Source organism: Podarcis gaigeae (genome assembly GCF_964106915.1).
Source record: "Podarcis gaigeae genome assembly, chromosome: 2".
Taxonomy (NCBI): domain Eukaryota; kingdom Metazoa; phylum Chordata; class Lepidosauria; order Squamata; family Lacertidae; genus Podarcis; species Podarcis gaigeae.
In genome coordinates, this window is record NC_139679.1 from 57,053,791 (window position 1) to 57,081,369 (window position 27,579).

A 27,579-nucleotide genomic window follows, 5' to 3' on the forward strand; every position below is an offset into this window, starting at 1 on the left:
CAACTGCCTCACGTAGCAGGGTCCACAGGGGCGGAAGAGCTGGCCTCCAATGAATGCATCACACAGCACAGCTGGCGTGGCAGGAGTGTCAGAGACTGCTGTGACATTCCTTGGGAGGCTGGATACATCACCTCAACAGCTTGCAATGCTCCCCACTAGGAGCGGGGAGAGACCATCACCAGAGCCTTCTATTTGCGAGGCCACTGTACAATGCTGCTGATCTCCCATCCCTAGGAGGAAACGGCAGAGGCTGTCCTCTGGAATCCTGGGCTCTGCAACCACTCAGCATGATTCAGACTGGGCCTCTTTTTCCTTTGCAAAGGCCTTTGATTCCCACTTCAGCTGCTGGGCAAGAATGATTTGATTCCCCCACCGCATGTTTCTTGTGTAGATCTTTGCTCACTGGCATTTTCTGATCTGCCTCAGGTGCCAAAATGTCTTGGGTCAGCTCTGGTAGCAAGTAGCCATAATGGTGATCATCCACATTGGAGTTTTAATGAGGATTTCAAGATGGAGAGGGGGAATTTACACAACATCCTCTTGATCCAAGTGGATACCTGCACCGTCTCCCCACTAAACTTGATTTTCCCAAGTTAAGGATAACTTAACACCCACGTTGCTCGAATGTGGATGCACTGAAGTGAATTGTATAGGCACACTTTTTTGTTTTGTTTTGTTCTAAAGATGTATAGTGACATTTCGCTGGGTGCTATTATCACACACCCAACTTCAATTTTGTTTCTATCAGCCTGAAGGAAAGGAGGCAGTTTGCATTTCCTTCTGTTGCTGCTGAAGGAATGTTGAGTATTTTTAAAGCATCTGCTTTTGCACAGAACAGCTACATTAACAATAAACATGAAATTTACTCTTGCAGATACAAGAGGCAGGTCTTGCAGATGCAAGAGGCAGGAAAGGAGCGGGAGAAGGAAGTGGCAGTCTTTCATGGGAGTGATGCCACTGGAGCAACACACAACTATATACATGTAAGTATATTATTTTTGAGTGTACATCTGATTTCCAACTTATGCTGGGTAGGGAAATACTGAGATCCTCAAATGTCTGGCCACTTCTCTTAACATGGAAGTTGCTGCAGCCCCCAGATATTTGGGTTGCTCTTTTTCACACCTTTCTCAGTTCTGCAATATCCTCTTCAAGTGTGATGGTACGAACTGTAGTGTCTTCAAAGTGTGTTACATGCTTTAACTAAAACCACCCGATTCAAAGGAGGCCCCTTATTTATAAGCAGCCTGGTGGGGGGGGGGGCTTGAAGGTATGCACCCAGTCCACACCTTTTGATGCCAGAATTTCCTGGGGCCGGCAGATAGTTCAATTGCCCCCTATGATTCCACAGGCAATGGAGTTAATACTGAGGGTAGGCTGAACAAAAAGTGTATATAATATGAGGAAAATTGTACAGAGAGGCTTGGCTTTCCTAGGTCAGGCCTACACAGGGGGCAAGTACATGTAGATCCTTATCCTGGGTGGGGTTTTGGGTAGAGGAGTACCCAACATGGTGCCCTTCAGGTTTTGGGACAAGTCACACTTGGCCACCAACCAAGCAATATTACACGCCAGTGCCGTATTAAACCCTGTGAGAGACCCCTAGGCAGTCTAAATCTCAGGGGGCCTCTCACAAACTATCTCAAAGCTTCTACTCAACTACTTGTGAATATTATTCTACTAGGATCTGGCATCTGTGGGAACTCGCCACACACTAACTCAGAGAAAGCTTCATATCAGGTTTCTCGTGGGAGCACTCTAGAGGGATAACACTGAACATAAGAAATTGTAATTTTCGTTCAAGATCAAATATTGTTTTGATCTGTTGTTGCAGGGCCCCTAAAAGGTATGGGGTCAATAGGCTGCTGCTTACTCTGCCTACTTCATAATCTGGCACTGTTACAAGCACCAATCAGCCAGAAAACCCCCTTACTTGTGGGCAGGCAGCAATCACACCAAGAAAGATCAACTCAGATGAAGGAAAAATATATACAATCAGACCAGGCAGGTACTAACCAGCCTCCCTGGCCTGAGGGGTGACTGGTCCTATAGTAGGTCTGCTCCTACAGTCTTAGACCAAAGAAAGCATTCCATATGGCTGGAAACCGACAGAATCCTGGTGTAATACACGGAATAACTCGCAAGTAAGGACACAAGCAAGGTCTGGAATTGTCCCTGATATGAAGCTAAAACATGCCCAACATTCAGTTGCCTGCCTTACTGTTTAGTTTGGTTAACAGTCTTGCCTGCCTAGGAAAGTAGTTTGATGGTGGGAGTATGTAATATCAGAAGCAGGGATAGCCCACTCTAACTTTCCCCTTCCATTTTTGTTTTATAAGGATGGTCTCAGAAGTATATTTTAGGAAGTACACAGTTAATACAAAGGGTTTTTTTAGAAGAGTAATTCAGAGCAATGGAACATTTTTTTAAATAGTCTGTATCAGTTCAGAGGATGAAATTTTTGCATGAAAAATTGCACCCAAGTGCCTGTTGCTAAGTATCGTTTCATGTTAGCATGCACAGTATCTTGTAATCAGTGGTTAAATTTTGAAACCATGTGTTTCAATTCTTATTTTAGATATATACCACAGGAAGTTTTAAAGTATAAGCAAATGTTGTGGGCATTCAATAAGGTCACCGTGACACAATGAAACACATTAAGGAGAAATGCAAAGAAACTATGTCACAAAATATCCAAATTATTATTAATAATGTCAAATGGGTCAAAGTTTGATAGAATGAAAAAGCTATTGAGAATTAGTTGACAAGTATTGCATCGTATGATAAAATGGTATGGTATTGGTGGCAGACCTTGGCGTTTCAAATTTCAGGGGTGCCCTATGTGACACCCCTACTGCTTCTCACTTTCCGTTGGATTTCATAGTTGCAGTGCCTGCTGCAGTACCCCAGAAACTCTGCACCCAGTGCCACCAAACCAGTCATGCTCCCCTAGATCCACCTTTGATAATAGGATGGAATATAGAAAGTTGTCTACATTAGATCTTTCAGCTGAGTGCTGACTACAATAACTGGCAGTGAGTCCCCAGGGTTTCAGGCAGAAGTCTTTCCCAGCCCTATCTGGAGATGCCAGAGAGGGCAGAGAACACTGGCAGGTTCTCTACCAGTGAGCCATGGTCAATGTTTCCCTGCAACACAATACATTACTATGTGTAGTGCATCATCATGTACAGCAAGCAGAGGGCTACACTTTTAGCTTTGCCCCATCACCCCCAGTGATTACATGTTGTACACAGTTGTCTGAGCAGAAAGCACAAAGCTTGAGCTCCTTCCTGCTCATGAGTAAGGGCTCTGTGTGATTTGGGTATCCCAATTGCACAGAGTTCATACACTGGGTATTCTGCTCATGCAACTTTGCACTATAGCTGCAATTTGGAAGGAAGAGATAGAGGTGCATCCCTGCTCCTTGGTCTACACCAGGCATCCCCAAACTCCAGATGTTTTGGGACTACAACTCCCATCATCCCTAGCTAACAGGCCCAGTGGTCAGGGATGATGCAAATTGTAGCTCCAAAACATCTGGAGGGCCGAGTTTGGGGATGCCTTGTCTACAGACTTAGAAGACTCACACATGAGAAATATTGAAAGAAGGCTTAGCTTTTAGAATACCACATTTCTGTGCTCAGAATTTTAATCTCAATTTCCCCTTTTCAATAATACAACTGTTTAATATAAATCAACCAGCTACACATGCAGCAAAAAGTCTCCATCAGCAAGCATCTGATGCTATCCAAAAGCAGTTTTATTTTCACTCTATTATGTTTTGGATAAGTCCTGTATCACAAAAGCATTTGCAAACTCTAATGGACATATGATTCCAAAGATGTAACGCTACATTTTACAATCTCAGAACACTGGTCAATGTTCTTTTTAATTCTGTAGAATTTCTCAACATATTCAGACCGACTCAATAGTTCCACAAAGTCTTCATCATGAGTTATAACAAGAAGTTGGAAGTTGCGTTGCTGGGATCTACTTTTGATTATCCTGTGGAAAATCAACATTTAGAATGTATTAGCTTATAGCCGTCAAAATCTGGGTGGCAACAGCACAGAAAGCTGCAAATATAAGATGTTAATTGTTCCACTCATTTTTAAAGTTTATGATAATTTCATTTATACAACACAGAAAGCTGTCCTTCAACAATACCCAACCCCTCTAATAACACAGCTACTAGAGAAAACAAATAAGGGACATGGAATGAATGGAGAACAGAAAAAAGTGTGAGGAAAGCATAAAAAATACACAGAACCAAATTGAGGTGACTAACGCACCTGTTGATCAGATGGCAGAGAAAAATGTCTGAACTGACCCAGTACCCTAAATTATTGTTTGATCTTTTTAAATTTCTGGATTAGGGTTTACACATGAGGGTTTACATATTTAGGGAGGAAAACACATACATGCTTCCAGGTTCTTCCACACTTTTTCCAATAGCAGCAGTTGCTTCATCAGTAGAGCAGTCCATTCTGGGTGCTCTTTCCTTTGTAAGTGATCCCTCCATAATCTAACTTTTGGGCAATTAAAACTACACTGTGTTAAGCTTTGTATTAAGCAGGGACACAAACCTTTTCTCAGGTGAGAGGTGCAAGTGTTCATAAAAGGATATAACTAGGACAATCAAAATAATTATTTTGGGAAAATATGGGGGATTTATAGAGCACTTTCAATTTGCTTTAGGACTCAATTTGGTGTGAATAAAGTGGAATATAATAGAGGAAGACTCTGACATCTCTATTGCTGCTCAAAATTACCAAGTAAATGAAGCAGCAGAGGTGCATTACAAGGGCATTCCTCAGGACTGGGCCAGACTAGTCTATGGGCACTAATTGCTTTTCACTAATGCTTTCCCACCTAGGTTCCCACAGGCTTCTTTGTAAAATCTACAGATACTTACTCCACTAAGGCATGTGCAAGAGATTCAATATTCTCCCGATCAAGATTGGTGGTGGGCTCATCCAGTGCAAGAATGCCACAGTTGAGACAAAAGGATTCTGCTAGAGCAAGGCGGATAATGAGGGAAGCAAGAACCTACAACCAAAAGTAAAAGGCAACTGTTCAGTAAGTTAACCAAAACACAAACACTTCTAAAAGCACCATGATGGCAGCCCCGTATCTGGAATCTACAAGTACATAATAATGATAATGGGGTAACATGACTGAATGCTGCCCTGAATAAAATCTTCCTTTCACATAGAAAACTAGTATGTCAGGAAGGATTCTAGCCTGACATGCGAGCTTTCAATGTAGATTTTTTAAAAAAATGTATGAACATTCACTAATGTGAATTCTTTACTGCCTGAAAAAGTAAGTATAGGACAAAGGGTTGCCACCTAACAAGAACTAAGCTAGAATTCTAAATAAATTCAAGTGCTTTTCTTTACTTAGCTGATAAAAAAGGGCAAACTTTTTTTTAGAAAACATACAAAATACAATCATAAGGTAAAGCAACTGAAAAGTTAAGTAGCCAACAAAAAAAATCAGAAAATGCCATATAAAAGCTATTACAAACTTTAATGCAGGTATATTCTAACATATCAATTGCTATTAGCCATGATTGTTGTGTGATACCTCCAATATTGGAGGTAGTATGCCTTGGAATACCAGTTGCTAGGGGAACGTGAGTTGGTGAGTGCTCTTGTGCTCATGTAGCAGCGGTCTGCGAGGAGGGAGCACAGGCAAGGACAAGGTTATGTACCTGGCTTCTCAACACCAAATGTCACTGCTGCGTAATGAAAGAGGGAGGAATGGGTTGCTTAGCCGTGTTGGGCATTGAGCCAATCCAATGCTCCTGCCACCACATCAAACTTCCCATACCTTGCCCCTCCCTCTTGGTAGGGTGAAGTGATGCTTTGTGTTGTGAAGACAAGCACACAAACCTACCCTACTTCCTGCACTGTTCTGCTAACTGATGCTGTCTGGTTGTCTGCTGTTAGAACAGGATGCAGGACTGGATAGTTCTTTGGTACGATCCGGCAGGGCTTTGTGTTCTTACATACCACCATTAGTTTTCCCTTCCTAGATTATATTTATCACCTTGAGTATAGTGCTTCAGAAGATGTAATACAGTAATACCTCCATGAACGTCTAGCATCCATTCCGGCGAACGTCCGAGGCAAACCGGGAAGTACCGGAACGGTTTACTTCCAGGTTTGCCACTCACGCATGCGCAGAAGTGCTAAATCGCGCATGCGCAGAAGTGCAAATCGCTCTGCGCAGACGCGGTGCTTTACCCTGCGTCCTTTTCGTCTAGTGGCCAGGGCTCCAGAACAGATCCTGGTCACAAAACAAGGTACGACTGTACTAAAAAAGTTTTGCCTAAGGCATTTTAATCCTTTGAATATCCCCCCCCTCCCCAAGAGAACAGAGAAGGGAAGCAGCACATCCTGCCCATTTTCCCGTTGAGAACGCATGCAACTACTGCATTTCCTGTGGGTCTTCCAATGGATTCCCTTCCATTTCAAGCACTTCATGTATTCACATTTCTTTGGCAGCTGTGGCTGTGGGTTACAACAGATAGGTCTAAAAATGGTTTGAGTAGAACCCTTTCATCATCAGCCAAACCAGGATTCAGCCATCATGAGTCATTAGTCTGGCTGATATCTGAAGTCAAGTGTGGGTGGAAACATGAGAAAACTGGAGTTTACCCTTCTGGCAGGTACTACGTAACTAAAGTGAGTGTGTGTGCCTTATCTGGGAAAATGTTTCCCTGCCCAATGTGCTGCATCTCCTCACACCCAACCAATGGTACAGTGGTGCCCCGCAAGACGAAGGCCTCGCAAGACGAAAAACCCGCTAGACGAAAGGGTTTTCCGTTTTGGAGGCGCTTCGCTAAACGAATTTCCCTATGGGCTTGCTTCGCAAGAAGAAAGCCCATAGGAAAATCTCCAGGGACTTCTTTTAAATGCTAGTGGTGGGGAGCAAAGCCTTCCCCCCCCTCCGGCCTTCAGAAGAGGTCCAGGAAGGCCGGCGGGGGCCGAAAGGCTTTGCTCCCCACCGCCAGCATTTTAAAAGCAGTCCGGGATAGCAGGGAAGCGCTTCCCGCTATCCCGGATGGCTTTTGAAGGCAGGCGGGGGAGAGCAAAGACTTTTGCCCCCCACCCGCCTTCAGAAGAGGTCCTGGACCTCTTCTGAAGGCTGGCGGGGGGCAAAAGTCTTTGCTCCCCCCTGCCTGCCTTCCGGGAGAGCGGAGAAACGCAGCACTGCGTTTCTCCGCTCTCCCGGGAAGGCAGGTGGGGGGAAGCAAAGACCTTCGCCCCCCGCCGGCCTTCAGAAGAGGTCGGGGGACACTGTCCCCGGACCTGGTCTGAAGGCGGTTTCCATAGGAACGCATTAATTGATTTTTAATGCATTCCTATGGGAAACCGTGCTTCGCAAGACGAAAAACTCGCAAGACGAAAAGACTTGCGGAACGAATTAATTTCGTCTTGGGAGGCACCACTGTATTAACATCTAGTTCTATCTTCTCCTCCACCAGATGCAAGTGACAAAGTAGCCCAGCTTGTGGAAATTTATGCCCTAATAATTTTTTGAATAATCTTTATTAGTCTACAGTTCCATATTTTGCAATCAAAAATGCAAAATATGTTTTGACTGTCCGTGTACCAAATATGAAACCCAACATATCCTATGCACTGGCATCCAAACAAGTGTTGTTACCTACCTTTTGTCCAGCACTACATCTGCCCCTCATATCTAGAGCAGTGTCTCCCTTTATCATTACTACTCTGTAATTGTAACTCCTCCTCTTGTCAGCAGCAGAAACATTCTCATCTGCATCAGATCTAATTTCTATATATTCAATATCTGCATGGAAAAGAAAGCAGTTTCACTACAGTTAGTTGCCAAATCAATAGATTTGTTGGCCTTGAAGCAGCTAAACTTTCTTTAGTCCAATCTTCTTCACAGAGGCATGATGTACAATACCCAAACATTCTTAAGCAATTAGCTTCATTATCCAGATAAGCAGGGCTATAGGCAAGCCTGTTAGATTGATGAATTATATCTCTAGTACTAAATGGAGGAACACTGGCAGAATGAACAGAGCCCTAGTTACATATCACAAAAGAAGGAAGGAATATCAAGATGTACCACAACATCAGTGACTCTATGAGAAAGGAATATATTTAGCAGGATAAACCAAGACGACTAAAGCAAGATTAACCATGCTACTTTTTATAGGAAGTTTAGTTTATTAGATTTATTTATTGCTTCCCAGAGTCAAAGTAATCCTAAAGCCATTTACAGAAAAGATATATTCTAAAATACAAGTCACAGTAATGCAACCATTAACAATATAACCCTTTCCAGGCCCCAGTTAGAATTCCTATTTGTAACTTAAGAGAGGACTCTTTTTTTCTCTATCCAGAAAAAAAGTCCACAATGATTATAAGGAATGTTACTTCTAAATATGTTTTGATTTTTCTTCTGATTTTCTACATGTTTTTGTTTTTGAATGTTTACCCATCCTGAATCTTTAAGAAAATGCATAATATGGTATAAATCTACACAAAAAGGATTAAGAAGAAATTGGTACCTTGCCCCCTGTAGGTGCTTCGCCAAAGGTCACGAATTATCTTGTTTATTTCTTCCATCTTCATGCTATGAAATGTCATTATTGCTCTAAAAGAAAAGAAAAACCACAGCTCATTATGCTCCTTCCATCAGACTTCACTTTCTTTCTACCCTAGGCATACAAGTTTGTACTACAGTACTTGAAAAATAAATGATGTACCACATCACATGGATGAATCTATAAATTCTCTTGTGATCACTTTTTTAAAATTTATTAAATTTATATCCTACTATTCCTCACAAGAGGGGACGCAGGTGGAGCCTAGGGCTTGCCGATCAGAAGGTCGGTGGTTTGAATCCCTGCGACGGGATGAGCTCCCGTTGTTCGGTCCCAGCTCCTGCCCACCTAGCAGTTCGAAAGCACATCCAGTGCAAATAAGATAAATAGGTACCACTCCGGCGGGAAGATAAACGGCGTTTCCATGTGCTGCTCTGGTTCACCAGAAGCGGCTTAGTCATGCTGCCACATGACCCAGGTTTCTGCGGACAAACACTGGCTCCCTCGGCCTACAGAGCGAGATGAGTGCCCAACCCCAGAGTCGTCTGCAACTGGACCTAATGGTCAGGGGTACCTTTACCTTTACCTATTCCTCACAAGGGAACTCATTTAAATCACATTAGCATAAATTTTGCTTCTATTCTGGTATAAAGACTTTCTTGCTGATAGAACCCAAACTTATTAATGCCACATTTTTTATTTTGAGGTAACTGATCTAAAAATAAATATAATAAATCCCATTAGACTTTTGCCAATCATTGCTGCAAACAAAGGTAGGTGTGGAATGGGTCTAAGTGTTCCTCTCTATAAGGAACTGTGGCTGAAATATTTAGGTAGGTAAATGTCTATAAGATGGGCCAGGGTAGCATCACAGGAAGAAACAAATTAGAAGTTCATATTAAGTGCAATTTAGAATTACTGCTAAAATATGGAAACTTTGTATCTTTGAAAAATGGCAGATACAAAGGAATTAAACCAGGAAAGCTAGAATAGTGGAGTTTTTTAATAATTAAAATAAAGTAAAGCACATGAACAGAAATTGCTATGAAATTTGTTGATCTAGTAGTGGTTTATTAAAAGACCCTAAATTTATTAATAGTGTATAGTGTGTTTGTCTTTTATAACTCCCAAGGTTTTCTACTGTGTGTGAGCTTGGCTTGCATTTTAAAACTTTGTGTTCACAGTGGCTGAACTTTAGATTTATGCCTTTCTGAGGCTATATATGGAATATAAAAGGCTATAAAAAGTATGGACAATGTACATGCAAACCCAAAGTTAAAAAAATGGAGTTTAAGCATCTCATTCCTAAGAGGAAGATGGGGATGCAAGATAATCTCTGAATTTACATCATATCTAATTAAGCCAACAGAAGACTGAGAATATTAATCATGTAGATTTATTCAATGACAACTTCTCATTCCAGTCTAGATACTAATCCACAGATCAAAGTGTGCGTGCACAGCTACACACATATAGCTCCTACATAAACAGGCCTTTTTGTTGTTGACTTTGCTAGATGAGTAATCCTGCATGCACTCAAGTCTGCATTGTGCACACAGAACTTCCTCCAACACCAGTCAACAAATTCCTGATGCGTAGAAGCTTCATTGTGCTTTGTAACACCTGGCTCAGGTGAACCATGCATCGTTTTTTTCCCTTTGAATGCTTCAAAAGGTGCCAGACCTAGAAAGTCACCTAGATGCTACATCTTTTGTAACAGGAGCACTAGAGGTCAAGAGGAAAGACATATAATGGAAAGCGGTAGCTTGGCATGGAACACCTTTGGTCTTTATACCAAGAAATATTACTTTCATTATTCTTATTAGTTATATTTAGTCATAGCTTCCATGATAGTAAAGCTTCATATAGCAGCTCTCCATTTGATAACATCAAATTTGTTTAATGTTGAGTCATGGTTATTTTTTGCTGGTGAACTGAGTTGCACATTTGAGTGCATCAGATAAGGATGCAGAAAAAGAAGCAAATGTTGCCTCTTATCATGTTTGGAGGGAGGAAACAACCCATGGCAATAAAAGATGCTTTGTTTTTTGAAAAAGGAAAAGGGGGGGAAAAGGCAGGAGGCCTAATATTACATTTCCCGCCTTCGTACGTTACCTCTTTCCTTTTGCGCTGTGTGAAAACATTATCACTTGCTACATCTTTAAGCAGCTTAAGAATATGGTTTGTAGCATTTGCATGCTAAGCCAGGGTTGTCCTCTTTAATTTATTGTAGCATTGCAAATGGATCAGTTCTCACAGTGCCACAGCAAACAAGGGAGGGTCTTCCTAATTCCCACAGCTCAGAAATATCCCCAGGCCATTCAGAGAGGCTTTTGGGGGAGAGGGGACAGAAAAGCCTCCTTCTTTCCTTTCAGGTTCTCAGGTGAAAGCCGCATAACGGAGGTGCCAAACTAACATATGTGGGGTGGACCTAGAGGCATCCACAGAAAATGTCCTCTCCCAGGCCACTCCTCTCCACAAAAAGAGAAAAACCTTCTAAGGGTGGTGGAACTATCAAGAGGTAAAGGTAAAGGCACCCCTGACCATTAGGTCCAGTTGTGGCCGACTCTGGGGTTGTGGCGCTCATCTCACTTTATTGGCCGAGGGTGCCAGCGTACAGCTTCTGGGTCATGTGGCCAGCATGACTAAGCCGCTTCTGGCGAACCAGAGCAGCACACGGAAACGGCGTTTACCTTCCTGCCGGAGCGGTACCTATTTATCTACTTGAACTTTGAGGTGCTTTCAAACTGCTAGGTTAGCAGGAGCAGGGACCGAGCAACGGGAGCTCACCCCGTAGCGGGGATTCGAACCGCCGACCTTCTGATCAGCAAGTCCTAGGCTCTGTGGTTTAACCCACAGTGCCACCCACGTCCCTTATCAAGAGGTACTTATCTGCTAATCTTAATACCTGAGATGGTTATGTAGAGAAGGAGGGGGCCTTTCAGTTATTTGAGACCTAACTCATTTAAGGGTTTTAAAAACTGGCATGAGCACCTTGAACTGGAAATGAATTGGGGGAAAGTGAAGCTGTTTTAAAACAAAGATTGTATTAGTTCTAAACAGAGCTCTGATCAGTCAAATGGCTGCTGCATTTTGGACCAGTTGAAATTTCCAAGTAATTTTCAAGGGCAACCTCCTATAGAGCGAATTGCAATGATTAAATATGGAAATTACTGGGGCATAGCCTAATCATCTCTATCCAAAAGGGCCCATAAATGGCAAACCAGCTGAGCTGGAAAATGACCTCCTAGCCACAGAGGCCACCCAAGCCTCCAGTGACAATGTTGAATCCAGCAGCGCCTCCATGCCATGAACCTGCAACCTCAACCAGGGCAGGCCATCTTCCTACCTCCAAGACTCAAAAACTTGGGACACAGAACACCTCTGTCTTTTCAAGATTCAGCTCCAGTTTATTGGCTCGCATCCAGCCCATCAACTACCCCAGGCACCAGTCTAACATCACAAATGCATCTCCCAATTCAGATGGAACACACAGAGAGAATGGGACCTGGCTACATATTGGTGACACATCACTCCAAAGCACCTGGTGACAGCTCCCAGTGGCTTCATATAGATGTTAAGTGTCATGGGAGACTAAATGGAATTCTATGGGACACCACAGGACAACTCACATAGTGCTGAACAGTAATCTCCTATAACTATCTGGAAATGGCCCTGAAGGTAGGAGCAGAACCACTGAATTACAGTGCCCCCCAACTTTCCCAAGACCCTCCAGAAAGATACTTAGTCAACAGTATCAAAGGTCACACTCCCCCCTCATGTCTTTCCTGACAGATGTCATAAACCAGGGCAACCACAGTGGTTTCTGTGCCATGACTGGGCCTACACTGTATACACTAATAGCATTAAAGTGAACATATTTTCCTAGACACGTAAGCAGAATTCAAATTCTCGTAAACGGAAGAGATTCTTTTCCTCACTGGTTTCTGATTATATGTAAATAAGCTCTCCATTATCAAAAGGAAATCTTAAGGCTGCAAATTTGCTAGTGTATGTCTGCATGGCAAAATGACACATAACTGCATGTATTCACCTTCATCCCAAATTCTGAAAGCTAGGAGTAACATTTATAGATACCGATAGACAAGATAATAAAATATAACTATTGTCTTGCCTCTCAGGAATAAGGGGATTAAAAATTCAGCCTGCTAAATTTTAAAGCTCTCCTTGGGGAGATAATTGATTAATTGATAGTTACCAAAGCCAACATGCTATTTAAACAACTCACTGATCCAGTGCTTTGTAGTAAATGTCCAGATCCTTGTTTGCCAACTCCGTTGTTCTCATGTCAATCATCATTTCTTTGTATTTTTTCTCAGCATCTTTAAACTGTGATTCTCTCAGCTCTCTCTTAAACCTAAGGATTTCTTCCTCAAATCCATGCTGTCGACCAAGCGCCAAGCTTTCTTTTCTTTTCAATTCTTCTATTTTCTCCTCTAAATGCTGTCGGTCCCTGTCAAGTAGAAGTTAATATACAGCTTTGTTATCTATTATAGTGGTAAACAGAAAGTGATTTCTTAACCATGAGTAAATTGCTTGATGTTGTTTATAATAACTTAACCAAGCCACAAAGAGGGAAAAAGAAAAGGATGGAAATAAATGGCAGTGCATTTAAAATGAGTCTCAGTTGGGCCTAAAATATTTAGACAGATTTGCTGGGTGGCATTCAAAGACCGGGGGAGGGGGGGGAGACTGTCAGCAGAACAGGGAGGAAAGGAGGGCGGGAATTTCCAGCAATCTTTCCCACCTTTTGCTCTATAAGATTGGGGACCATCTAGTTTTACAGGGACATGGAATCTTGCTCCTCATTCCACCGGATTACCCCCATGGAGAATTAGTCTATCAATGGCTTTTAGCTATCAACCTTAGCTCCAACACAGCACAGCTCTTAATATCAGCTGCTGAGAAAAATGGGGGGGGGGGAGGGGGAGAAGGCTGTTATAAAGAATGATAAGCATAAATGTCTCTAGTAAGCCTGCTAGGTTAAATACACAGGTTGGTCATGGTGCTTCTGCTTCATTAGGGTTCCTAACTTACGAGAGAAATGGTTAAATAATGCAAGATGCATTTTAAACATGACACATGCCCTGCTTTTGGGCCAACCATCTAGCCACTGCTAAAGAAAAGACACTGGATTAAAGCCCTATTCAGTTATTCGCATGACGGAGTAACACAATTTCAAAGGGACTGTGTCTTTAGACCTTCACCTATTGTTGCATGGTTAGTCCCTTGTTCCCATTTGGTCAGGGCAAACACCGGTAGTGGGAAGCCTTCTGTATTTGCTTAGGCTCCCCACAAGAGACAGAATCTGTGATCAGGGTTCTAAAACCAGTAAGGCTACTATTATATTCTTAGAGTACCAAAGATAGATATTTGTCCACTTTTAGCCATTTTTTTAAAAAAACCTATCTGAGGCATTAGGGCATAATCAAACTTGCAATTCACCCGTTGAGTTACACCATGAGAATAAGGAAGCCTGGTACTGAGGACAGAGTACAGAGGTCAAGTGTGATCGTGCATAAATTTAGGTGCTTACAGGTGAATTTCACTTAGAAAGTATCACCAGAAGCTTGCCAAAAGGTAGTTCACATGGTGCATGCTAGCCTATACAGTATTTAAAACCACTCTTCTCAGTATAATCAAATTGCTTATGCTGTAGTTGCTACAAGGTTGACCACAGTATACAAAACTAGAAACTTAGATTATCTAAGCAAAGGAGAAAAACAGTTTGGTCTACAAGAAAAGTATCTATCAAGATATGGTGAATATGCAAATACTTGTGGACTACTAGCTAGGACCAAGTATGGAAAAGTGGTAAATATGCAAATAATTAAGGTCTACTGCTTTGCAATTAAGAAATTATTTTTTTTCTTTTAAAAGGAAGTTCAGAAGATACCTTTTCAGTTGTGGGACTTCCATTTCCCCCATCTCCTTCAAATATTGCTTTATACTATTTTCGACTTCTTTTAGATCTTCATTTCTTTTTCTTAAAGTAAGGTTATCTTCTAACCACCGCTCCTGAATCTAAATTCAAATAAAATATATTAGTGAGTTAAACATCATCATTTTGTGCCATGACTATTTGAGAAGAGAGTTGGAAGGGATTTCAAAGACAGTCCGGTTAACTACAATGCCAGTGCAGGAAATCCACTACTACAGAATCTCTGAATAAAGCATGAGCTGTAGTTAAAAATGAGCTATGTATTTACTATACAAAATGTAGCTGTGTTTTGTTTTCAATCACCACTGTACTCGTATTTTAACTGGTACTTTTAGCTGCAATCTTATACATTTAACTGAGAGTAATCACCAATGAAAAACAACAGATATTACCGTATTTTTCGCTCTATAACACGCACCTGACCATAACACGCACGTAGTTTTTAGAGGAGGAAAACAAGAAAAAAATATTCTAAACGAAACAGTGGATATATGATTTTTGTGGTTCATGCTGTGGCCACAGACATGTGATCGGACGGTGAGTTTGGGGTAGCCCAATGCAAAAATCCTGAGGATCCATGTGGATCCATGCTTTATAACCACGTTTTTGCGCCATTGCGGCCCCATGAAACAGTGGGTGCGTGTGTTTTTTGGTGCAGGCTGTAGCCATGGATATGCTATGTGATCTGATGGTGAATTTGGGGTGACCTAGTGCAAAAATCCTGAGGATCCATGTGGATCCGTGCTTTGTAACCACGTTTTAAGTGGGGAGGGAAGGAAAAGAACTCAAGGGACAAGGAGCACGCGTGGGGGGTGTGGAGAAGGATGCTGCTGATAATGCAGGAGAGGCTCCTCTTCGGCTTTGCTCCTTTAGAACAAGCAGGCTCTGCATCTCTCCCTCATCCCCGGCAAGGAAACCATGATAGTAACCACTCTGAGACAAATCAAGAAAAATTGCGACCAACACTCTCCCCCAACAAGCGCAGTGAGGTCAAAACACACACACACACACAGAGAGGGAACTGGCCCTAAAGTCGCAGGGCGCTGGGGGAGTGAACGGGAAGCAAGAGAAGGAGAAGGAGCCCTCACACACACAGAGTGTCAATTCTAAAGTCGGAGGGACAGCGCGGGGAGAGTGAACGGGAAGCAGGAGGAGGAGGAGAAGCCCTCTCTCTCACACACAGACACACAGAGTGTCAATTCTAAAGTCGGAGGGAGAGCGCAGGGGCGCAGGGAGAGCGAAGGGGAAGCAGGAGGAGGAGAACGATAGCTCAAGGACACACACACACAGCCCCTACAGTGGCTAATCCAAAATCGGACAGCAAAAAACTGCAGGCAGGGACAGAGAGTACGGGGTTGTTTTAAAGCAGCCAACCCCACTCTGCTTCTCTCCCTCCTCCCAGCTAGGCTGGCTGAAAAGCTTCGCTGCTACTTAGCAGATCAGTGGGGAGGAGAGAGGAACATAGAGGACGGGCTTGTTTTAAAGCAGCCAAGCCCGCTCTGCTTCTCTCCCTCCTCCCCAGCTTGGCTCGCTGACAGGAGCCGCTTACACCTGCTTTGTTGTTTCAAAGCAAGCCACGGACTGCTCACAACTGCAGCAGATTCCCCCGCCATCTGTAGGCATTCGCTCCATAACACGCACAGACATTTCCCCTTACTTTCTAGGAGGAAAAATCTGCGTGTTATGGAGCGAAATTTACGGTACTTCACAGAATTGGTATTTCAGTAGAACCCTAACATCTGACAAGCAAAAAGAACAAAGTCTTATAAATGATAATTAAAAACAACCATACCAATCCAGAAAGTTATGTAAAAAGATTACTGTTTTGTCACCTGCCTCAGCCTTTGGGATGGGGCATTTAAAAAAATATATACAGATATGAAAGTCTTTTAAATTCTCAAAAGGAAAATGGTAGCAGAACTTCAAAATCTAATTGAATTAATGTGAAATAACCTTTTGTTTAGAAAGAACGTACTTTACAAGAAGCACTGAGTAGATAAAAAATGTAGTATGATAACTTGAGATACAGTGGTGGCTAATTCAAAGGTCAAATGTAAAAGATTCCTGGTTCAGGGTGAATGAAATGCTCCTTTATTTATTGCTACATATTCAATTTAATGCGCTGTTCATGCCCACCCCCTCTTTAAGATATAGAAATAACCAAAGAATAATGTGGGTTGATAACATATGATGCTAGTATACCTACAGATGAATACGTAGCATGACATATGTCATCGGACCCAGTAAAATAATTTGACAGAGCAGGTGGAACTGGCACAAGGGAGGATAAGTTCCTTAGCTCCTTGATTTGCAGTGCTGAATTGGGCTTTTTGGGGATATTAGTGAGTAGCGATCACATGTTCTGGAGCAGTGTGTCAGCAAGCCAGATTTCCCTATTAGGGGATTTTTTAATATAGCATTTAAAAAATACTTTGTAATGTCACAAGTTAAATTGTTATGCTAACTGGTCAATCAGAGGCACATGACCAATTCAACTTGACAATACGTGCAAAACGCACATGCTGCCAAAACATATTGAGTGAATTCAATAAAAAATACTTTCTTTTCAAACTTATTTGCAGGACGTTTGACTCACAGGAGTGTTCTCTCAGGCCCTTAATGCTGCTGTTAAGTACGTCAGAATCATACAGAAGGCTACTTTGAAAACAAAGACTACTGTCTACTATGCATAGATATCAACAATATTTGAGAAAAATATCTGAACTAGACAAACGTACCTTCTGAGTATCGATATTTTGTCTAATAGTTCCAATTTCTTTATTTATCGTTTCTTTCTTTTTCTCACATTCTGCTAGCAGATCCTTGACTTCCTCAAGTTCAGATTCCTTTTGCTAAAAAAGGAAAACACAGAGATGAAAAAAAATAACATGACTTTGGAAGGTGTGAAGAAACGCTGTTTGTGTTCCGTTTTGAAAAAACAGGTTTCTGTGACCACTGATGTTGCAGTATATACTATTATTATGTATACTATTACTAAGTTGCAGTCTGTTTAGCAGAAGCTACTTGACAACTGGTTCTGAAAGAAGAGAGGGAGGTGATCATTTTTAATATTCATGTCTGATATTTATAGATGGGGGCTGCATCAAGTAAATTCATTCTGATTTGTCTGAGAAACAACAGACTCTGATTGGCTGAAGGTTCTTGTAAGTGAATAATGGGAAGCTAGCTGACAGTTGGGAAAGGGAGCAGAGGAAGTTGATAAGGCAAAATCCAGAGGAAGTCAACAAGAAAGTGGACACTTAAGGCCTGCGTATTAAGTTTTTCATCCCCACTGTGTTAACAATACTTTGCTGGTGAAGATCAGGAGGAGAGAGCCAGTGTCTGTGTTAAGCTAAGAGGCTGCTGTGTAAATGTATTTTCAGAGGAAGGCTACACAAGCAGGTTTTTAAGATCATGTAACTGCCCAAGAAGCCAGAAGTACAACCAGTCTGCCTTGGTCAGACCACATCTGGAGTACTGTGTCCAGTTCTGGGCACAATTTAAGAAGCATACTGACAAGCTGGAACATGTGCAGAACAAGGCAACCACAATGATCAAGGGTCTGGAAACCAAACCTTATGAGGGAATTGGGTATGCTTAGCCTGGTAAAGAGGAGACTGGGAGGAGATAGGATAACCATATTCAAATATCGAAAGGGTTGTCACATGCAGGATGGAGCAAGCTTGTTTTCTCCTGCTCCAGAGGCTAGGACACGAACCAACTGCTTCAAATTACAAGAAAGGAGATTCCCACTAAACATTAGGAAATTTCTGACAGTAAGAGCTGTCTGACAGTGGAACAGACTCCCACAAGAAGTGGTGGACTCTGCTTCATTGGAGGTTTTTAAGCAAAAGCTGGATGGCCACCTGTCTTATATGATTTCGTTGAGATTCCTGTGTTGCAGGCGGTTGGGCTAGATGACCCTATTTTTTTTCCTTATAAAAAGTGAAGTTGAGGATTCCGGTTTCTCTGTCAGTGCTGACAGTGGAAGGAACAGGTTACTCTTATAGAGGGTATTATCATATTTGCAATTACCTGTTTATATTCTTCTTTCCCTTCTTGAATATAGTTCTCAATCTCTTTTATATAGTTATGGATGTTTTTAATTTTCTCTTTAATCTCATTTATCTGTGAAAAAAACATATTAAAAAAATGTGTTTGCTTCCAAGACATGCCTATCTATCTATCTATCTATCTATCTATCTATCTATCTATCTATCTATCTATCTATTTCAAAGACAACATATTGTTCAAGTACACTTAAAAATACTAATTGTACTTTAACCTGGAAGCGTACCATATTTTTCCGTCTATAAGACGCCCCCGTCTATTTTGGGGACCTCAAAATTTAGAAAATTGGGGGGAATGAGCTTTTGGGGAGGATTATTTGATGGGAATGCCGAAAATCGCTCACCTGCCAGAACACAGAACACAACTCCCCCAGTCACAGCTGCCTGATCGCCGCCATTAGCCCGCCTGCTTGCTGCTGGTTTCTGCGACGCGAGCAGTGCAGAAATTTTCGCGGCTCCTCGAGTAACATTGTGCCGCCTGCTATTCCGTAGCCTCCCCCACCCATGCAAACTGTGTAAACAAAGAGGGAAGGCCGCCTGCGAAGCGGAACTGCCAATCAAGCTATTTCTCCCCTCTATGCCTTTCCTGTGCCTTTCCCACCGAGGAAAGGCATAGAGGGGAGATATATCTTTGATCAGCAGCTCCACTTTGCAGGCGGCCTTCCACCCTTCATTTTATGCGGCATGGCAAAAATGAACAGCCTACAGCCTCCCTCCCAGCTGTAGGGCCGACAGAGGGGGAGGAGCCAAGCGGACTACGGAGGCCCCCCGGCTCGGCACTGCCAGGAGCTGCGACTGCTAGAGCAAGTACCGTCTTTATTTATATATTTAATTGCTATATTCCATAGATAAGACACCCCACTTTTTAAACCTTAAAAAAATGGGTAAAAAACCTCATTTTATAGATGGAAAAATATGGTATGTATCTTTGACTGCAGTAAGAGGCTGCATTATTTTAACAAAACAACTGAATACAGGCTGTCTAACCTTCTCCTGTGTCACTTTGTAACTTGTGTTCTTTTTGCTTATTAACTCTTCTTTCTCATGTTGCAGTTTTTCTAAAGTTGCTTCAAGCGGAAATAGCTGCTCCTTTGCTTCCTGAAAATGAAAAACAAACCACCAATATGTATATTTTAAATTAGACGTTTGTCACTACTTCTATGTACATGCACATTTTAACTTTTTAATGACTTGGCTGATTTTTTTGTGATGCTCAGCAAAACTGAAAGGTGAGAAGAAACAACCCACACCAGAATAGGAGCTGTTCCTCTTACCTTGATCTCTCTGTTCAAGGAATGTAACTCAGTGGTCAGCTCCACTAGCTGCTCTTCCAGCTGTTGTCGACGTTGCATACGACTGGAAATTTCAAGCTTCTCTGTTTGCAGCTCATTCACTGCACTCTTCAGATTCTGGACTTGATTTTGTTGGTCTTGTTTAAGAGTCTGCTTCAATTCAATTTTACCAGTAACTGCAAATGTAATTAAAGGCAGGCATGATGTCATAAAGCAGAGAATAAATCTTAGATGAAAACTGATCATTACCTTTAACACTGAAGAGCACAAATTTACCCTATTCAAAAGAAAAGATACCTGAGGTTGTGTGGTGGACAAAAATATATCTGGTAAGACTTTTAGAGAGATACAAAGTTTCTACTGATCTTGCTGTAATACTGTGACAATCTTTCATAGAGGACAACAGAACTAAAGACTGCATATGTGGAAAAATGGTTACTACTTACTACATTGAGGGTGGCAAATGTTTATTTGGTGAAAACCAGTCCCCACAGATTTCTGAACTGAATTATAACCAAGGTCACCATAGGCAAGGGCCCCAGACTCTAAGCTATCATTTTATTTTATTTTTAAGAAGTTTCTAGTCCTCCTATATAGATGAAAAACCATATGACAACTGATTCTATACCAGGGATGTCCAACCAGTAGATTGTGATCTACCGTTTGATCCCCAGCTGATCCTGGTACAATTCTGCGCAATCCACCCACCCCATGCACACTCCTTCTCCCTCCAATGACAATGGGTAGATTACTGCCAGTTTTTTTATACTGGGAGTAGATCACAGGCTCTTGGGAGTTGGATATGCCTGCTCTATACCATTGAAGAATGCATGGATTATGAAGTGGCTTAGATTTGTGAATAAAAGTTTGACAAGTATTTCAAACAGTTGATGGGGTCACAGCAATGCCCTCTGCTTGTAAGAGTTAAAGATATTCCATTGGTTGCCACTCCACCCTGCTCTGGTAGTGCTAGAATATCCTAAAAGGATTATACTTCTAGGAGTGTGGAAACGGTACAATCTGGTATGTTGCCAGTGGGCTTTTTACATCCATGTGGGGAATGCAGAAATAGAATTCAGTGTCTTGTTACAAAAATAATCTAAAACTTTTTCAAAGCACCCCACCTGTATCCCACTGGTGCTTCTTCTCTTGCTTCTCCTGGCTTACTTGTAGCAGGGTCCGACCTAAATCCACTCCTTGTAGTTTAGCAGCCTGCTGAGCAATTTTTCGTTCAACATCCTTTAGATCAGTCTGAAAAATGAAGGGGCCAATATTGATATTCTTGAATACTGATATTCTTGAAGTGCTTGATATCGCTGTTGGGATGCACTAACAAAGCTGTCTCTTCCTTATAATGACCTGGTGCATTTAGCGCATATGCTGTGGAGGAATGTGAAGCCTACACAGGCATCTCACCCCCCCCCCCCATTGCAGACTGCTTTTACATTAACTGCTAAACAGAGGAAGAAGAGCTGGATGGGGGCACATGAGATTATATTTCTTAGTATACAATCAAACTTTTGTAGTATCCTTACCAAAGGATGGATACAGAGTACTGATGTTCTGGGCATGAAGGTCAGGGCACCTGCTATTGTCATTTGCCTGCTCAGGTCCCAGGCTAGCAATCCCCTCGCCACCATTGCTCCACTTACTGCAGCCTTCCCTGAACCATTTGTCCCTAAAGGCTGCCCTCCCCACACCATCATCTTCCAATAGGCTGGCAGAGGAGGAAGAGGCAAGATACTACCTACTTGAAGCAATTAACAAAGCAGGGACTTGTAGCCCATGGCAGCAGGACCATGGGATTTGTTCACCCGCCCACTGCCCACAAATGGTGGTGTGGCAGCTCATAATCTTGAGCACAGACCTATACATCTAGATCCTAGAGAAGCTGCTTTCTGTGAACCAGGACATGCCATGCTAAGAAGGGGTCAGATTGATTGGACTGATTTCTCCATTATCTTTGAATTTGCTTTGCTTTACAGGAGACGAGGGCTTGAGAGGGAGAAAGTATGCAAAGATGTGAAAGAACCAAGGAGTGAGATGTTGCCTAAATAAACCTTTTTCAGATTTTGAGAGGCAAAGAGGGAGTTAAGTTTTAGTATGACCCACAGATCTACTCTTTGAGATATTTAAGATTAAAATGGGGAAATAAAAACTGTATTTTTTGAGTACATTTATTACGTGTTAGTACAATCCTATGCATGTTTACACTACATTCAGCCCATTTCCGTGTGCACAGGGATGAAGCATGAGTCTTTCCAGTGTATTTGTTATTATTTTTAATATATGTATTTAGCTATCTGGATAGACTCTATCCATTCACATTGTATTGAACTCCCAATTTCTCTGGCAAGTTTGAATCCTCCTGTCTTCACCAGCTGGAATTTAGAGGCTATGTTATAATCTATCAAAATTGTAATCTTTCAGGCTTTTAACATTCCCCCCCCCCCCATCTCTTACAATTAAGTGTTATGTTTCCATCTCTAAAATGAGCAGATGTTTTCTGGAAAGTCTTCTGTTTGCTTATATTTTGATACTATAAAGCACATTACTATGGCTTGACTAACTTTTGTGTGATTATCTGCTCTGTACATATGGCTTTTTCTTTCTAGTTGTGACAGTTGTAGTCTAGATTGGGTTGATTTGTCATTGCTCAGTATCAAGTGCTGATGGTATCAAGTGGTGGCAGTGGATTTGAAATTACATGCACTAGCTGAGTGCTGGTGGAGAAATTGGAGAGAAAGAGATCACATTGAACTAGACTTTTTCTGGTTTTTAAAATCCACATAAACAGAAGTTCTTGCCAAAAGACAGTGGATGGAGAAGGTGGCCAAATCCATGCACTGAGCCCAAAAAACCTTGCAGGCACCCCTGCCTTACCTGATATCTTTCCATAAGTGTAATATCTTGCAGACATGCTTTAGCACTTTCCTCCTCGGTCATTATAGTACCTAGGAGGGTTTCCTGTTCTTCTGTATCACCTTTAAGTTGTTGAATATCTCTGTTGAGTGTCTGTAATTTGTTTCTTAAGTCGGGTAGGTCTTTTTCTTGGAGTTCAGATACCATTTGCCTTAGCAAGAAATATAAAATTCATAATATTTTCCATCTTCAGCAGAAGAATCACCACAGTACAAATAGTAGCTATGCTTGGATTACATATGGATTGCTTATTTTACAGAAAACATCTTTTAGTTTGTCTTTGATTTTGCTCATGACATTTTATCATATTTAAGAAACCATGTGTACTATGACATTACGCTATAAATTGCTGTCATCCTGTGAAGAAAAATTACCCTAATGGTCATTAAGAGAAGGCCAAACAAACAAACTTTGCATGTATTTACTCAAAAGAGAAGTGGTCCACTTTAAATGCATTTGGACTTGTTTCTCAACTGAGGAGATTCTTGTATGAAATGGGCTGAACTGAAGTGGGCTGCTCTCAACATTTTGGAGCTACCACACATTAATTTTCTTTTTAACTTTAACTTTATCTTTGAACCTCACACAATAACTTTCAGTGAAAGCTATCCGTTTCACAGCTTTTTCATTGTCTCCCTCCTCCCTCGGCTGGTCTTATGCTGTACTTTTAAACTAATGTTTTGTTTTGTTTGCTTTTTAAACATGATTATGATTGTTTCTTTCGGGTACTACGGACTTGGATTCTAACTTCCTGTGAGTGGAGTTCCTTATGGAACATTCTTACCGATGGAATGCGGAAAGCTGTTCCCTACCATTCCACTTTATCCCTGCCCTTTGAAAATCTGCTCAATGGTTGCAGAACCCACTTGAAGGAGCGGGTGATGGAAGCTCCACAGGAAGGAGATCTGCAAAAATCCCCCTTTTCCCTGCATCCTTCATCTGCTCAAGAGGGTGGATAAACAGCTTTAGGGGGCATATGGGAAGAGGAGAGGGAGAAGCTCTGTTGCAGAAGTAAAAATATTTGCACTAATGGGTCTATTTAGTTGGATATTGCCCAAAGTGTAAAATTGTCTTCCCAAACGATATTAAAGGGCAATTCAAAAATGGTTGCATGCTCTGAAAACTCTGCTCACCTCTCCTCTAGCATATAATTCCTGTAACAAAAAAAAGAAAGTTTTATTGCACTTTCTGACTCACCTGACAGGTTTAAGTGACATCATTTCATCACGTCTCTTCTCCCTTCTCTTAAGCTCAGACTCTGTTGCCTTCAGTTTGTCTGGAGCAAGACGCAACTTGGACTGAAGATCATCTACCACATCCTGCAGTTCTGCCTGTGTTTCAAAGACCCTCTGACAAACTGGACAACACGATTCTTTTTCATCCCTTAATTGTGTAATGAACTGCGAATAAACTGCTGTAGCTCCAGCAAGCATGGCTGTTTAAAAATGAATGAATGAATGTATATATATATATAACCAAAATGATAGCCATTAAGACAGAGCATGGGCAACATTTTATCAAATTCACCAATTCATGCAATGGCATGATTAAACCTGTCTTGTCATAATTAAACAATTGCCTTAAGAGCAACATTGAATTCCACCCTTTAGCTTTGCCAACATGACCTTAATAGGGCCTTTGCTATGGTCTTAAATTTGCAGGTTTTTCTTATCATTGAATTATAGGAATGAATCCAATTTTGATCCAGTTGATGCCTCCTCCACCCAGAAAACCCACCCCAGTGTGTTTGACTCTCCAGAACAACGTGGAAAGTAGTGTTGGGGGGCATATGGGGGGTTGCTGCAAGAAAAATGGGAAATTATAATGTCTTCCTTTTCTGTCCTCTTAGATCAGGCATGGCCAGACTTGGCCCTCCAGATGTTTTGGGACTACAACTCCCATCATTCCTAGCTAACAGGACCAGTGGTCAGGGATGATGGGAATTGTAGTCCCAAAACATCTGTAGGGCCAAGTTTGGCCATGTCTGTCTTAGATGATGCTTGCACTAGATCAAAGATTCTTCTGCAGGCAGAAAGACTCCTGCTTGAAAAAGGGCATCAATGTATGTAAACCATCATTACTACTATTATTATTTACAGAAAATACAACAACAAGTGTATCAACATCAAATTGAATATACAGCTTTGCAGAAAACTATAAGGTAGAAAGGGAGGGAGTTGTATAAACTTGCCTCTCTGTTTAGATGTTTTTTCTATTTCATCTTGAAGTTTGTATAGATCACTTTCAAAATCCTGGCTTCCACAAACATCAAAAAGCTTTTCTTCATAACTGGACAGCTGCTCCTCTTTTCTTTTTAGTTCAGCAGTAATATGATTTTTGTTTTGCTCCGCCGAAACAAGTTCTTTGCTGAAATTTAAGTATTGTTATAACTACAAATGAGATAAAATTGCTCTTGTAGTCTCAAATATCATTTACCTTTTAATCTGGCTAAATTTTTGGCTCTTTAGAAATGTCTTTTCCCATGGGCTATATTCAATTGTGGCCCTCTATCTACAGAAGGCACTTTGCTTCAGTGGAGGCTTCTGTGAAGGGGGAGGGAAGTGAGGTTTTTTTGGAAATCCCTATTAATTTGCCTGACCTTTGAGATCATCTATCAAGAACCTGCTCCATATTTCCCCCCTCTATTAAAAGTGCAGCAGAGACAACAGACCATCCTATCTGTGGTGGCACCAAGACAATGAATCCTCTACCTAAGGAAGTTAGTCCAGTGCCAGCACTAACACTTTCACTGTTTGCCCTTTAGCAGGCAGCTATGGCATCTCTTTTTCACCAAAAACTTATAGTTATGGCCATTTAAAATAGGGGACTGTTAACTGTGAAACCTCTTTTCTTTTTAAAATAGGTATTTTTATATAAAAATATTTTTGTGTATTTGTTTGCAGATTTAAAAGGGAAGGATAAAATGCTGAAAATAAACAGATTTGTGAACACAGTCACGCATCCAAAATGTAAAGGAGTTTCACTAAAATGAACAAGGATGTTTTAGTAGCAGTATCTAATAAATAAATACTACATGTAAAAACAAAAAGAAAACTGAGTATCACCCCACTACTTTATCAGTGATCATGCAAATTTCAGTTTAAGAAAAACTTACGAGAGCTTGGCAAGTTTGTCTCTTGTCTGATTAATTTCTTTAGTTCTAGAGTGAAGCCAATCTTCAAGCTGCCTTTTATTAGGGAAATATCCAAGCAAGGAAATTAACTCTTCGTTGTGCCTGGATTTTATTTTTCTGATTTGCTCCTCTTTATCAGCCTTTTAAGAAACAAAAATGATACCTATCAATAATTTTTTATTTCATTTAAAAGTCCTAAAGTTAATTTCAAAATACTCAATAAGCAAACAAATAATTCTAATTCTGAAAACATTGGTATGGTTCAGACACAATTGTCAAAACAAGGTATTAAAGACCTCAGGCTTGCATGCTTCTCCCTCCCTGCTGAACACTACACTTCCCTCTCTACCTTCAGGTTACCATTGTATGCAATTTTGTCACATCTGGTAAACTATGACTAACCGAAATAATAACAATGTGTCTTCAGAAGTAAATCCTACAGAATTCAACAGGGCTTACTCCCAAGTAAGTGGTGTTAGAATTGTAGCCTAATTCTTACAGGGCCAAGTTATGGTATTCCATCCAACCCAACTGTTATTTTAATTTAACACTCAACATATACTTTGTGCTATACTTTTAACACATGTCAGAAAAAAGGCACTACTTTATCTTTCTTCAGCATGTCCATTTGAGTTATTATTGCAGTATTCAAATTCAGCTGTTCCATCTCTTTATCCAGTTTTCGAAGAACACTGTCCAAATTTGCTTTCTCTCTTTGCAGCCCTTGTACTTCTACTTCTAAGGCTTCAACATTGCAATTCTTCTCGGCTTCATACAGTTCATGTTTCTAAACAGAGAAATGAAAGGAGGAAGTTTTTTGTACCAATTAGGGACACATATGCTAATAAATGTCAAAGACAGTCAAAACTAAAGTTGTTATTCACTGAACAGAAAGGCGGTACAAGTAATGGATCCAAGATTCTCTAAACAGCAGTTTACCAAACTTTTAGGTTTATTTTTCACTGTTATAGTACACAGAAGTTATTATGTTCTACTAAGTGATACTACGTTGGGCTGCAGGTGGTGGCTCACATGGTTGAATACCCCTTCCTACAAAATGGTTTCCTACACATTGGAAAAAACAAAAACCCATTCAGGAAGAGGGCTAGGTTAGAACCATTCTCCCTGCAACTTGTGCTTTTCCATGTGAAGGGACTTTTTGTATGAGGAAACTGATGTGGGCCTTCATACACAGTCTGAAGTGAAAGAGTCCAAATAGTAGGCCTGAGTCATGAACACGTGCAGAAGTAGATAGGACATTTGAGGTATGCATCCTACATAAGCTTTGGGCCACCACAAATGACATATGCATCACCCTGCCTGGTAGCACTTCATTCACATCATGCCACATCAAGAAAAGGTAATAAACACGTGTAGGTCACCACTGCTATGTGACATTTGTGGATTTCAGGCAGGCACTGTGTCTCTGTGTGTGTAAGTTCTACCCAGATAGAACCACATCTGCATAGGGCTAAGGACTTCTGGTGATATAGATTAGGTATTTGGAAGGAATAGGGGAATGTTGTTGACTGATCAAAGCAGTTTTAGATGTGGTAATTATTACACACACAACTACTTGTTGTCACTTATGTTCCCATTAATTAAATGCT

The 27,579-nt window shown here is 41.2% G+C and overlaps 1 protein-coding gene across 3 annotated transcripts in view; it reads right to left on the minus strand.

Annotated features, from left to right (window-relative positions):
• Nucleotides 1-3,616: 3,616 nt before the first annotated feature.
• The window catches only part of RAD50 (RAD50 double strand break repair protein), a 147,568-nt gene continuing 123,605 nt past the window's right edge, over nt 3,617-27,579 (minus strand). For all 3 annotated transcript variants that reach the window (XM_083728365.1, XM_083728363.1, XM_083728364.1), the window contains 16 exons: nt 26,574-26,756; nt 25,952-26,109; nt 25,028-25,203; nt 24,034-24,271; nt 22,798-22,987; nt 21,039-21,165; nt 19,897-20,090; nt 19,610-19,720; nt 18,588-18,680; nt 17,291-17,404; nt 14,508-14,635; nt 12,840-13,064; nt 8,555-8,640; nt 7,682-7,824; nt 4,916-5,049; nt 3,617-4,005 (listed from right to left, as the gene is read on the minus strand). In XM_083728365.1, the coding sequence (XP_083584491.1) occupies nt 3,819-4,005; nt 4,916-5,049; nt 7,682-7,824; nt 8,555-8,640; nt 12,840-13,064; nt 14,508-14,635; nt 17,291-17,404; nt 18,588-18,680; nt 19,610-19,720; nt 19,897-20,090; nt 21,039-21,165; nt 22,798-22,987; nt 24,034-24,271; nt 25,028-25,203; nt 25,952-26,109; nt 26,574-26,756 (2,487 nt within the window). In that variant the 3' untranslated portion in view covers nt 3,617-3,818. The remainder of the gene's footprint in view (nt 4,006-4,915; nt 5,050-7,681; nt 7,825-8,554; nt 8,641-12,839; nt 13,065-14,507; nt 14,636-17,290; nt 17,405-18,587; nt 18,681-19,609; nt 19,721-19,896; nt 20,091-21,038; nt 21,166-22,797; nt 22,988-24,033; nt 24,272-25,027; nt 25,204-25,951; nt 26,110-26,573; nt 26,757-27,579) is intronic.